At 41.0% G+C, this 14073-nt stretch overlaps 3 gene segments (V, D, J or C); 1 reads left to right on the top strand and 2 right to left on the bottom strand.

Moving 5' to 3' along the window:
- Positions 1-7453: 7453 nt before the first annotated feature.
- On the bottom strand, positions 7454-8115 carry LOC111218356. The segment is given in 2 exon segments: positions 7454-7800; positions 7907-8115. Coding segments are annotated over 2 exon segments (423 nt in total).
- A 1423-nt stretch (positions 8116-9538) lies between these two features.
- LOC111218363 lies at positions 9539-10200 on the bottom strand. The segment is given in 2 exon segments: positions 9539-9882; positions 9989-10200. Coding segments are annotated over 2 exon segments (420 nt in total).
- A 307-nt stretch (positions 10201-10507) lies between these two features.
- Positions 10508-12276, top strand: LOC111219425. The segment is given in 3 exon segments: positions 10508-10513; positions 10907-10982; positions 11797-12276. Coding segments are annotated over 3 exon segments (411 nt in total).
- The last annotated feature ends 1797 nt before the right edge of the window (positions 12277-14073 follow it).

Here is a 14073-nt window from a genome sequence, read left to right on the forward strand (position 1 = left end):
GATTGAAAATGGTCAAAATTGAAATCATAGTCTGGGATTTCCTGGCTTTTAGTCAGTAGATGGATCGTATTTCATGAAGCGCTGGATCCTACAGTTCCCATAATGCAACCAATAGTGTCGTTCAGTTTCACACACCTGACAGACAAATCCACCGATGTCAGCTCTAGCAGTAGCTGTTCACACCAGAAGTGAATTTCTCCACGTGGGTCAGCAAGTGATTCTGCTCTTTTTAAATCATACGTTCTTCCTCTGTCTGCTTGTGTGTGTAAACTTCTATGTTTGTGAGGACCATTTTAAGTTATGGACCTAATGGAGTGAGGGCATGTTGGCCAGTCCTTATAACTTCAAAAGGCTGTTTGAGAGTTAAAACTTGTTTTTCAGGTTAGAATCCAGTTTAGGGTAAAATAAGATTATCCTTCATTAGTCCCACAGTGGGGAAATTTGGTGTGTTACATACAGTACAAAAAAGAAAACTGCAGAATGTCAATATGAAATACTTAAAAAAAAAAAAAAAAAAAATAAGGATAAATGATATATAGATATATACAATTAGATATTTAAATAAAACAAAAATAGCTGCAGATGAGCACAGTGCACAGTTGGTGTGTGTTAAATATTGCACATGGGGAGCAGCAGGAAGGAAAGACCTGCAGTATCTCTCATTCACACTGAGGGTGCAGCAGCCTGTCGCTGAGGAGCTGCTCAGAGTCCTGCATGAGGTGGGAAAAGTTCTCCACCACAGGGATGATCACTTGCTGCCCCAGCAGACCACAGCATAGAAACTGTCTGATCCCACCAGAGCCATAAAAGGTCATCAGGCGTAGGAGTACACTCCAAAAGACCCCAGTCTCCTAGAGTTAGGCATTTAATTGTTATGGTTAAAGTTAGGGAGCTGATAACTTTTTTGGAATTGCAATTCCACGGTTTGTTTCCCATTCCAAAATGGGTGGCAATACTTAGTTTAGAATTGCACTTTGGGAATAAAAATTACCATCAGGAGGTGCTAAACAAAAGTGTAAAAAACGTTTATTGGAATCTCTAGCGATTGAAGAAGATTCACCGACTGATTTCACATGTGATATCTGTATTCCAGAGATGGTATATAGTCGCTTATACAACACAGCTCAGCTGCAATTGTCTTCGGTACTCTGCCTGCGGCCTCGTATCTATGACTATCTACCTATGACCAAATCACAGCCGTGCTGATATTCAGTACATCACTCCCTCTTGCGTGATATTGTTTCAATAATTCCAATTATAAAATTTTAATCTCAGATTCCGAGAATATTGATGTAATTCATGACCTGACCGGGCCTTCCAAATGGCAAATTATATTTCCTAAATGCTGCATTGAAAAGCATTGGCAGCTGTTCCAAGAGGTGTAGCTACATGATTCTCTAAACAGCAGTATCACAACTAAAATACGTGAACATGTTAGATTACTGAACTCTTTCACTAAATGTTGTTCTAGGATTACTGACTTGACTTGAATATGAGCAAAGCAGGAGAAGCAGTCAGCAGGTTCAATTAAAAAGTATTTCATCATTTGCTTGCAGTCAGTCTGAGTTGAGTGGTTATATTTCTACAAACAAAAAGTGTATGTAGAGGTCAATTTTATAGCATATTATCTTGAACAAAGATATCAGTCAACAAAATTATATCAAATTGGAACAAATCATGCTGAACATACAGGAAAAGCAACAGCTTGCAGAACCGTCAGAGAAGTGGCTATAGCACTTAAATGGCGACTTCACACTTTCTTGGTTTTCCCTGGTCACAAACCTGCGAGGACCATCAAAGAGGAATTTCACAGGATTGCAGGTGACTGATGTTGAAATAATTGAGTTGAAAGTAATAATCAATATTTTTAAATTATAATCTGTTAATGACATTGTGCTGCAACCTCAGACTAGGATCAGTAATTCGTTTTTATGTTGCGAGGTTTCCTATCATCATGGGCTGCATTGATGGCACACACATGCCTTACTCCTATCACTGCTCCTTCACTTAATGAAGGAGACTATTTGAATAGGAAGTCTTTCCACAGTATGAATGTGCAGTTATTGACTACTGTCTTAACAATATCAGAAAGTAGAACTCACAATACACTGATCAGCCATAACATTATGACCATCTGCCTAATATTGTGTAGGTCTTTTTTTGCCGCCAAAACAGCTCTGATCTGTCGAGGTGTGGACTCCACAAGACCTCTGAAGGTGTGCTGTGGTATCTGGTACCAAGACATTAGCAGCAGATCCTTTAAGTCCTGTAAATTGTGAGGCGGGGCCTCCATAGATCGGACTCCAGCATCCCACAGATGCTCGACTGGATTGAGATCTGAGGAATTTGGAGGCCAAGTCAACACCTCGAACTTGTTGTGTTCCTCAAACCATTCCTCAACCATTGTTGCAGTGTGGCAGGGCGCATTATCTCAGCAGAGAGAGACCACTGCCATTAGGGAATACTGTTTCCACGAAGGAGTGTACTTGGTCCACAACAATGTTTAGGTAGGTGGTATGTGTCAAAGTAACATCCACATGAATGGTAGGACCCAAGGTTTCCCAGGAGAACATTGCCCAAAGCATCACACTGTCTCCGCTGGCTCGCCTTCTCCCATAGTGCATCTCTTCCGTGGGTAAGCGACGCTCACCCACCTGGCCGTCCACATGATGTAAAAGATGATGGGAGTCATCAGATCAGGCTACCTTCTTCCATTGGTCCGTGGTCCAGTTCTGATTCTCACGTGCCCTTTGTAGGTGCTTTCGGCAGTGGACGGGTCAGCGTGGACACTCTGACTGGTCTGCAGCTACGCAGCTCCATACACATCAAGTGTTGCACTGCGTGTTGTGACTCCTTTCTATCAGAATCAGCATGAACTTTTTCAGGCATTTGTGCTACAGTTGTGGGATCAGACAACATGGGCTATCCTTCACTCCCCACGCACATCAGTGAGCCTTTGGGTATACTACAACAAATATAATTTCACTCATTCTCTGCACTGTCAAGATCACGTGATGCATCATCACTAATGTTGAAGCCAAGTGGCCAGGCTCTGTGCATGTCCTGCATGTATTGTGAGTGTAACCTGAGCAACAGATGTGCACAGAGTTAAGTCAAGCTTTGTGCAAATATAAAGCCTGCATCTCTTTTAAATAGACTCAAAATCTATTTTCTATACAATTACAGGAGAGTTTGAAGGCCCCCTGATTGGTGACACCTAACTTATCCATTATAATCTGTGTATTAAATTAGTATTGCATTAGTACATTGTGTGGTTTCTTAGCTGTGATCCACCAAACACCTCAACATGATGGCTGCTAGTCTAGTACTAATATAATCTAGGGAACCAAATCTTATGAATACCTTAATCATACACTTGGACCTGGATGTCAAATATTCCATAGGTATTAAAATAAAAATAACAAAAATAACCTTATGCCACCCAGCTGTTGTCAGAGGTTTGCAGTCTATCCATTTCAGCATAATATTATTTTTGTCTATAATGTGTACCGTGAAGTTGTGTGTCTGGCAGCCCAAACAATAAGCACACCTGTTTCAGTTCAATGTCAAGAATTAGACATATTGTATCCACTATATTTTCCCAAAATTAACCTATATTGTACTAAGCTTCAAGCTGGGGAGTAATCTCCAGACGGTGTAGTGGTCTAAGTTGAGTTTCTCTCGTCCTATTAGAACAGACATTCTTTGCTGATTTCCACATTTGTATCCAGGTTGCTTCATCAACATCTATATCCGACCATGTTGCAGAAGACAGGGGTTTTTGACCATCTTCAGAAGCACCAGAGTTGGCTGAGGCAGCAAAGGAGCTGAATCTCACCACAGAAAACATTGGAATCATGGAAGGCTGAGGAAACTGTGTGTATACCTCTGAGACTTCTACCAGAAGGACTGCTGAAATGATAGTACTATAGAAAAACGTTGCACAGCATTTAATACCTTGTTATCATTCCCTATATTGCTTTGTAGTATAGTGTCTTGACTTAATGTTTCATTAATGGTCTTATTGTGAAGCACTGTTAAAGATGTGACAAATTTCCTAACAAATAAGGTCATTTATGTTCAAACCATTAGCTTTACTCTTTCCCAGAGAAGAAATGCCCCAGAAGACACTCCCATGCCCTTCGTGGCTTGTCCTACAAGTGTCTGTGCGCCGGCACCTGATAAAATGTCATCATGTCCAAAACCGGAGTGAATTGCATATAATTCTGAATTATGCCTCTGCAAAGTGAGTCATTTTCATTCAATATGAAGAAAACATTGTCCTTAAATGTGCACTCAGCTGTTCATTAGTTCTTGTTTTTTTAATATTGGACGGTTGTTATTTTAAATTCAGTCATAATGGCAGGCTGGAGTGTCCAGTCTGTCATTCGAAAAACCTGGTTCAACTGGACAAACATCTGGAGAATGTCCACAGTGACATCAAGGTTAGTACTTTTTTAGTTAGAAATTGACTGAGGAAGTAGATGGCAAATGCATGTGTTTAGTCCTGAGCTTTTAAATAACTGTCCTTAAATGTTCATGCTATCCCAAAGATATCAGTACATTGGCATTGTTAGGAAAGCCAAGCAGAGGACCAAATTGTTAGACCTGAGGGAGCTGAGGAGATCAAATCCCATCTGTCACTGGTCAGCTCATTGGGCCTGCAGCAGCTGAGCTGCAGCAGCGATGAGGAAGAGGGGAGTGGTGTGAAGGAGAAGACTCTTTGGACAATTTGAATAGACTTTATGTGATTGTCTACCTTGTCCTAATGTGTTACACTTCTTGTCTTGTTACCTGCTTTCCTTGTGTGTATTGAGTCTTTGTGCTCCCAGTTTGTCTGTTTTCCTGCTGTTTCCCCGGCGTTTCCTCTTCCCTCTTGTCCGGTTTCTTGGATTTCAGTTAGTTATCCTTTTCATGTTTTGTCTGTGTTTTTTGGACTTTGGATTCTTTTCTGCCTTGCACTGATTTGGTTTACCTGTTTTGCATTGCTTAGTTTTGTTTTTCAAATCTGATCCACTGTCTCACCATCCAGTTTTGTGTTTTATTGTTTGAATAAATCCTTGAACTGCATCTGCTGGTCTGTGTCTGCATTTGGGTCCAGACATACTTCAAACATGACAAAGACACAACAAGAGCCAGGTGAAAGAGAAGAGGACAACCCAGGCCCAAGTACTTCCTGTCTCCTCGCTAAGCCAGCCTCCTGTCTTGTAGTGTCAGCAAAGTGCCAGACTGAGGATGAAAGTCCGCTACCTGAAGAAGAGGCTGCGCGCCTCTCTGAATCCACCTTTGTTATGTGTAGTAACTGGTGCTTAACCCGTGGTGGTGCTGTTGAGTTAGTTACCTACTAAATGACGTGTATTGATGTAGAATAAATGCACAGTGCGCTCTATGTGAGTTCATCTGCACTCATTGTTCCAAAACCAAATGACAGCTTTCATCTCCGTGAACTACTCTGCCCATTACTCCGCTGACTCCACTTTGAAGTACGTAAGTAAACTCCCTCACTTTGGTATGTATCATGTGACAAAGTTATTTGTATTATGTAAAATTGTTTTGTTTGTCTATCTTAATCACTGTTACACATGGCCCCGTCTGAGCACCATTATCCACCGTTTGTGGGTCTCTCTCTCTCTCTCTCTCTCTCTCTCTCTCTCTCTCTCTCTCTTCTCTAAGAGTGAAGCGCCCTGATTTCAATCAACATCTGACAGTAAAGGGGGGACCTGAGGAGCACAGAGGAGAGGTCACTCACTTGCCAGACGTCTGTGAACTTTGTTCTTTGTTTTCCCAGCATGGTCCAGAGTGTTGGTTTTTGTTGTTTTAGTGTCTGGGTTGGAGATCACTGGTAGTTCATTTATCGGTTTTTGTTTTGGTTTAGTTTTCTTAAGGCAGTTTAAGGCGGAGAGTGTGACAGCCCATGCGACCTTCTCTTCTTTTGTTGCTTTTAGCTGGGATCTCCACCCCTCTTTTGTTTTCTTTAGTCTCTTGAGGATGTTTTGCTATATTTGAAACAAAACTAATTTATACATCCTGGTCTCCAGTTGAGCCTGTTGATTAGTCAGGGAGGCCGTAACATCACATTTACTCCATTCAGCAAATACTTTTATCAGAAAGCACCTGGCTGTACAGACATACATTTGAATCTGTTACTGTTCTTCCTGGATATTGAGTCCATTACTGTGTTGTCACCTCCTTGCTCTGTCTCTACTAGTTGAGCTACAGTAACATTGTATAACACTTTGGAGTGTTTGGTTAATTTACACATTTTATAAAATATATGAATGACTATGTGTAGCCATTTATTGCCACTTTGATTAAAAGTATAATCATTTAATTCAGAGGGGTACGACCTCAAAACTAGTGATATCAGACACTGTCATGGAACAGAATTTAAAACACTTAAAACACAAAAACAACAGCTACTTAATCACATTATTTCTGAGGGGCTGTAAGCAGAGAGTACGGAATGTTTGCGGCTAAAACAGGAGCTCCCAGAGCATTTGGATAGATACCATCTAATTCATAAAAGGATGCACGCACCAGAAGAGATTAAAATTGTCAATGAAAGCAATGTTGCGTGTCAGGCATGGAGGCAAAAGATCCTACTGAACCTCTCCACTCCTCGTCCTAGAGTTGGAATTGGTCCAGAGATAAAGACATTTTTGCCACTGACTTAAAGGAGATTGACCGGCAAGTGGAGGGAATTCCGGCTTGTCCAAGGTGGAAAATTTGTTGGTGGATGAGGACGAGAGGGAAGCTTCCCACAGTGTTTACTTGGGCTTCAGGAAGCTGTCAGCACACACTCAGTAAGAGAAGAAAATAAAAGATGATTGAAACTGCTGGAAAGTTGAAAATGGCCAGTGATGAAGAAGAGGGTGAAGACATTCCAATTAACCTGTGGCCCTGTGTCGTCCTCTGGGGAAAACAAAGGATGACACAGGGCCATCAATAACACCAGAAAGAAGGAACTAGAGAGACATTTTCAGAACAGATGTTGAAGGTGAACACATGGAAGTCATTCAGGTTCTGTCATCCTCTGATGACGACATGACAGTGATGTCATGTCTGTTACATGTGACATAACCTAAAGGACGACCCCTCCATCCACTGCAACCTCCTCCTAACGTGGACTTTGTCTCTTTTTATACTATGTCACCGCACTTTTCCCTTTGCTGCTGTCATAACGACCACTAGATGTTGTCTAACAACAAAATGTAACTATGGATCGTAATAACTTGCTGCACAAATGAGCTGTGGGCTCGTTTTTCACAGGAGGACAGTCTCGGCTGTCCACAATGAATGGAAGTCAATGCAATGTCCTAACATGGCTAGCTGCTGTGTGTGTGTGTGTGTGTGTGTGTGTGTGTGTGTCCTCAGTGAACTGTATCAGTCTCTGCAGTAGCTTCCAGCTGCAGCAGTCAGTTCAGTTTCTGTTCAGTCTGACTGAGGGAGGTTTTTGTACAACGCTTTTTCACTGTGTGAACAGATACTGGCTGTTGATATTGTGTTCACTCTGACAGTAGTAAACTGCTGCATCTTCAGCCTGGACTCCACTGATGGTCAGAGTGAAGTCAGAGTTTGAGCCACTGCCTGTAAAACGACCTGGAATCCCTGATACTCGAGTGCCAACATTGTAAATGAGCAGTTTAGAAGTTTCTCCATCTCTCTGTTGGTACCAGGCTAAACGGTGGTAGATGCCATGAATATAAATGTTCTGACTGGTCCTACATCTGAGGTTGATGGAGGCTCCCAGAGCAGAGGTCACTGCTCCAGGCTGAGTCACTGTGACCTGTCCTCTGGACTCTGAGGACACAGAGACAGAAACATAAAGCAGCGTCATGGTTTTTCGGCTTCATTTCAGAGGGACGGATGTTGATAGAGGAGAGGAGTTTGATTCTCTGGACTTTACCTGTGAAGCAGCAGCAGAGGAGAGTCCAGATGAGGACGGAGACCAAAGTCATGTTTTTGATGAGGAGGATTTCTGTGTCTTCTGTTGTCATGAAGGACAGCTGTCAGTCATCCAGTCTTCAACTCTCAGGACTATAAACTCTCCCAGAGCACTGGAGCATGGTGCTGCTGATGCAAAGTGGCTCTCTATGGAAATGCTCTGACTCACTCCAACAGGGACTTGTTATTTGTCATTGACGCCGTATTGCATTATGTGAAGGGAAAAAATGAAAAAGTTAATGGTGTAAGATTGAAAAAGTTCAGCTTTTAAATGGTGCACAATTAAACACACTATGTCTTTTAAATGAAAATGAGATCAGTACATTGTGAATAGAGTAGAACCAACACTAGTTTGCGATGACAGGCGTGTGTAATGCATTTTAAACATTAAGCAACAGTCACCAGAAAATCTGCTTTAGTTCCTGATTCTGGGCCAAAAGAAGGGAAATGAATGTTATTGTAATATTTTATAGTTCCCCATCTGCAGATAAATTCATTTTGTGGTCATGGCTTCGGCCTTAAATAAAGAAACACAATTTCTCTCTACCTCCCCACATGACATGCAGTCCCAGTTCCCCCATCTTGTTTGTAGTACATTTTCTTAGAGTCAGTCATTTTATCTTGTTTTCCTACACACACACACACACACACACACACACACACACACACACACACGTTATTAATTAAATGATGGGCTGAAAGAATGCAAGCTGAGCATTTTGCGATGTGTGATAGGATGTCATCAGAATACAGGCAGATTTTAGAGTGATCAACAATAAAAGGCATCTGAGTATGTATGATGTATGATTCTTTGAATGTAAGTAACTGGTGATTTCATGGAAAATGGAAACAGAGGAGAAATAAAACATCATTGTCTAACAGAAATATCTTCCAATTTTTAGAGATACAATTATTGATACTTCTAATTGTTAACTAGGCAATTTAATAGAATTAATCGTATGAAGGACATAAATGCATGGGGGCACTGTGGCATGTGTACTCAATTAATTCTTTTTTTCTTTTACATGTTCTCCAAAGGAAAAAAAGCCAGGGTCATGGGGTTTAAGGTTGAAAAAAGTATGTTTGGATCATTTGCCTTTTACTAAAAAGTTGAAACATGTCAATTTGACCCAAACACCACATAACGGTTCAGATAGGAGGGAGAAGGTGGAAATTCTACTTTAGCTTGTGGTCTGATTTATAACATATAGAAGCAAATATGTGGATGTTGACATGTATAATATGATGTCATCAGCATACAGGCTGATTTTATGAAGAGATGAAATAAATTATGACTGAGATGCTGATGGATTTTCTAAAGGACGGAAGCAGGGTTTAAATGAAAGTGTTTAAAGTAGTGTAAACACAAACCATACATGTCTATTTAACATTCATGAATATATTTGAAACAATATCAAATTGTTTCTTAAGTTGACTTGTCTTTGTAAGCTATTTATGACTGTGTGTGTGTGTGTGTGTGTGTGTGTGTGTGTGTGTGTGTGTGTGTGTTCTCAGTGAACTGTATCAGTCTCTGCAGTAGCTTCCAGCTGCAGCAGTCAGTTCAGTTTCTGTTCAGTCTGACTGAGGGAGGTTTTTGTACGATGCTTTTTCACTGTGTGAACACTTCCATATTCAACCAGTGTTCACTCTGACAGTAGTAAACTGCTGCATCTTCAGCCTGGACTCCACTGATGGTCAGAGTGAAGTCAGACTTTGATCCACTGCCTGTAAAACGACCTGGAATCCCTGATGCTCGAGTGGTAGCAGCGTAAATAAGCAGTTTAGGTTTTTCTCCATCTCTCTGTTGGTACCAGGCTAAAAGGTGTTGGTTATTCCAAAAATTAACTTGTGGATTGGTCCTACATGTGATGGTGACAGAGGCTCCCAGAACAGAGGTCACTGCTCCAGACTGAGTCACTGTGACCTGTCCTCTGGACTCTGAGGAGACAGAGACAGAAACATAAAGCAGCGTCATGGTTTTTCGGCTTCAATTTCAAGGGACGGATGTTGATAGAGGAGAGGAGTTTGATTCTCTGGACTTTACCTGTGAAGCAGCAGCAGAGGAGAGTCCAGATGAGGACGGAGACCAAAGTCATGTTTTTGATGAGGAGGATTTCTGTGTCTTCTGTTGTCATGAAGGACAGCTGTCAGTCATCCAGTCTTCAACTCTCAGGACTATAAACTCTCCCAGAGCACTGGAGCATGGTGCTGCTGATGCAAAGTGGCTCTCTATGGAAATGCTCTGACTCACTCCAACAGGGACTTGGATCACTCTCATGATGCTGATTATCAATGTATCAATCACTTTATCAGCATATTGATCCAGATGTGTTTGAGGAGTTTCCTTTGAGAATTTGTTTTAGTAAATTCCCCCTAATTTACTTTTGTATTTACCACTACTAAAGCGCCACAAATGAATGTGGACAGTTTAGACTTCAAGATCAGAAATGTTCTTCCATGCAAAGACGTCCTGTAATAATACACTCACCTGACTTGTTGTTAGAAAATAGAAAATAAACAGAACAATATCCCTTTAGTTTTATAGTTCTGATTACATTAAATCATGACAGTAGATCATTTAATACATTAGAAATATGATTAATTGTAGTTGTAGCACACTAAGACTCAGATTAAATGTACACAAGCATAAGCCATCATTTAGACTGAATAATATAATTTATTTTAGGGTAATCACTTGCTTGTGACATCATGGTATTTTCTCATTAATTCTGTGTATACTGTGGTGACACTATTTTGGATTTTATGGTCTTTTAAATGTTGCTATTTTACAGCTTTTTAATTTCTACAACCGTTTTTACAGTGTATTTAATAGAAAAATATACATTCTGGGATTTTGTGGATATTATCATTTCTCACATCAGCTGCCAAAATATTACAAACAGACTAATTTTGGTGAGTGTGTTTGTTTCAAGGTCAGAGAGCCGTGACTCCACAGTGAGAGGTTTTTGTACGACGGCTCAATGACTTTGTGTCACTGTGGTGGACGTTTGGTGGAGGAACCAGACTGGATGTTGGAAGTAAGTTTCTATACAAATGCTACAAGAACATTAATGTAATGTTATGTTTTAAATTTAGTTTCTAAATGTTTGCAGCAGATAAAATGATCTTGTTTTATTTCTAACACTTTAAGTATTTATGTTTTCTCCTCCTTCATCATGGAGGTGAACTCAGAGCAGCTTTACCAAACGTTTCTTTACACATTCCTGTCATGCAGAAATTTAAGTTCAACTGTAGAAAAGATCAAACTTCAATTCTATTTTAAATATGTTTCCTAAACTTCATTCAATATCAAACTGAAAAGATATTTTATTTTTAAGATGATGATTCACTTCATTTCGATGAGGTTTGGAAAATGTTGTAATATAAATACTGTTATAGAAAGTAACGTTGGAAAGTCTTCATTGTGTTGTTCATCCACTGTAATTTGAAAACATTTAAAAACGTTAAATGACAATTGAATTCCACATGAAGAAAATTGGTGTTTGTCAGATTATTCTATGTATTTATTTGTGTTCCCTCTAAACTAACATGTCATGTAAACCTAAAGTTTTTTCATGATTGTTACCAAATCTTCTTCTTGTTTCTCCAGTGTAGGTTGATATGTTTCAGGTGAAAATGTATGATGATTGTCTCTGTGCTGATGTGCATGAGAGGCTTCTTAAAGGGAAGTGAAACAATGTGTGAGTGAGTGACTGGTGGAGCAGAAAAACCATCTGACAGAAACTCCTTTAAGGAGAAAATCAACTGTCACACAGTAAATGTGTCAAAGTGTCTGGTGTTTGATTGACAGATGTGTGGTCCCTGTCCTCTAAGCTGATTGGTGTCTCCTAGGTGATGCCCGTCCCACCCTGACAGTGCTGCCCCCCTCCAGCGAGGAGCTGCAGGAGGGGAAGGCCACGCTCATGTGCCTGGCCAACAAGGGCTTCCCCTCAGACTGGAGTCTGGCCTGGAAGGTGGAGGGCAGCAGCAGCAGCAGCAGCTGGGAGGAGAGCAGGAGCCCCGGGGTGCTGGAGAAGGACGGCCTCTACAGCTGGAGCAGCACCCTGAGGCTCCCTGCAGACCAGTGGAGCAAGCTGGGCTCTGTGACCTGTGAGGCCACCCAGGGCTCCCAGACTCTGGTCTCAGAGACACTGACGAGAGATCAGTGTTCCCAGTTCTGACCTGACTCACTGGGACTCTGCTACTGGTTTTACTCTGCTCTCTGTAACACACTCTCTCTCTCTCTCTCTTTCTCTCTGATTTATTCGCTGGTTTTCTGTAATGTTTGTAATTTCTGTATTTCCAGTAAATAAAGATCTGTTCATCAATTAATTCTGCTTCCATCTGTAGTTTTTATAAAATCAACAGATGATCTTGATCCTTTCTCATTGACATGAAATACAACGAGATTGATCCCTCCCCCTGGTTAAACCTCTGAACTAATTGTTTGTTTTTGTATTTTCTTTCAGAAATTTTAATAAAATTTGGTCAATTAAAAGTTTTGTCACCTCCATTCAAACCCTGAGCTCTTCAACTGATTGTTATATGTTGTTTGAGGGACAGAAATCTGCTGAATCTTTGGTGGATTTTCAGGAGCTGTAACAGTTCTGCATCTCAGGTCACCTGCCTGTCTACAGCATTCTCTGTCATCCAGCTCTCAGTCAGTAATTTTCCATTCACCCTGTCCTCCTGCACCTCCCTGTATTAGCCACTCCCACCTAATCAAGGCAACTCCATTCACCCCACAGCTTCTCGTGATTACACTCAACCAGTATACAAACCTGAGCCTGATATATGATAGGATATCATCAGCATACGAGTAGATTTTAGAGTGACCAACAATAAAACTGAGTCCAAATTTTATGATTCTTTGAATATAAGTAACTGTAAATTCATGAAAAATAGAGACAGAGTAGAAATGAAGATATCAATGTTTTACAAATCATATCTTCCTATTTTTAAATAGTTTTTAAACAATGGACACTTGTCACTCTCATTGGTTGCTACTTTGACCACATAGCAGAATGAATGGAAGTTAATACAATGTACTAACGAATGTGTGGTTGTAGTTGTGTGTGTGTGTGTGTGTGTGAGTGTGTGTGTGTGTGTGTGTGTGTGTGCGTGCGTTAGTGATGCGCGGGTCGACCCGTGACCCGCGGAGATCCGCGGGTTTATCCGCGGGTCGGGCGGATTTGGGTAATAGCTTTTTAAAATATTGTGGATGCGGGCAGGGCGGGTCAAAAAGAGAAAACACATTTATCACTTAGGAACTTTCAGAGATATAAAGTACGATAAAAATATTACCTTTTGCAATATAGACTCTCTAAATCGCATGCAACCTATTAAAGGCTATTGACATGACCACTGTCACAAATGCAGGGCTCTTTTGCAACCACAGGCACTCTCACAGCACTTCAGTCTTGAGGATTGCATTGAAGACGTCCTTGGCTTTTGGAGACGTCACCGTCACGATTTCCCTCTCCTCTCGATGCTGGCAAGAGCAGTGCTTTGTGTTCCTGCAACCAGCGCATCGAGCGAACGCGCTTTCAGCTCAGCAGGTCGGGTGCTGGAAGCGCGTCGAAACAGGCTAAACCCCGGCACGGTGGATTCCATCCTCTTTCTCCACAGTGCTTCCAAACAGCTGTCATAAATAGGCCTATGGTTTTCAATTTGGAGTTTTCAATTTTCTGTTCTACTACTTCAATTTAAACAATTAATAAGTTCAAAGAAGACCAGTTCATTAAAATCTAATAGTGTTAGTACAGTAGTAAATAGTAGAGTTCTCAGATCTGATGTTACATCAGATGTTACAGTTTTGGCATGCATGCGCGCTTGATGTCTAATCCAATAAAGAACAACGTAAAAATCGATCTTTCAGTGTCTTTGATGTTGTTTGGTACTCAATTAATCTTTCATGAAATTGTATCATTTTTACTGCGAATCTAGCGCAAATACTTGTCATCTATGGCTTACAGTGTCACAAATAAGTCTAAGACATATGAAGATCATGTCGAGTCACTGGCATGTGTCCTGAGGGCCCTCCAACCTCACGGGGAGAAGTTCAAGCCAACCAGGAGCAAGCTCTTCAAAAAGGAGGTCTGTTATGTAGGAAGGCTGGTCTCTGCTGAT

This window comes from Seriola dumerili, unplaced genomic scaffold (assembly GCF_002260705.1).
Source record: "Seriola dumerili isolate Sdu_G_001 unplaced genomic scaffold, Sdu_1.0 BDQW01000003.1, whole genome shotgun sequence".
NCBI lineage: Eukaryota > Metazoa > Chordata > Actinopteri > Carangiformes > Carangidae > Seriola > Seriola dumerili.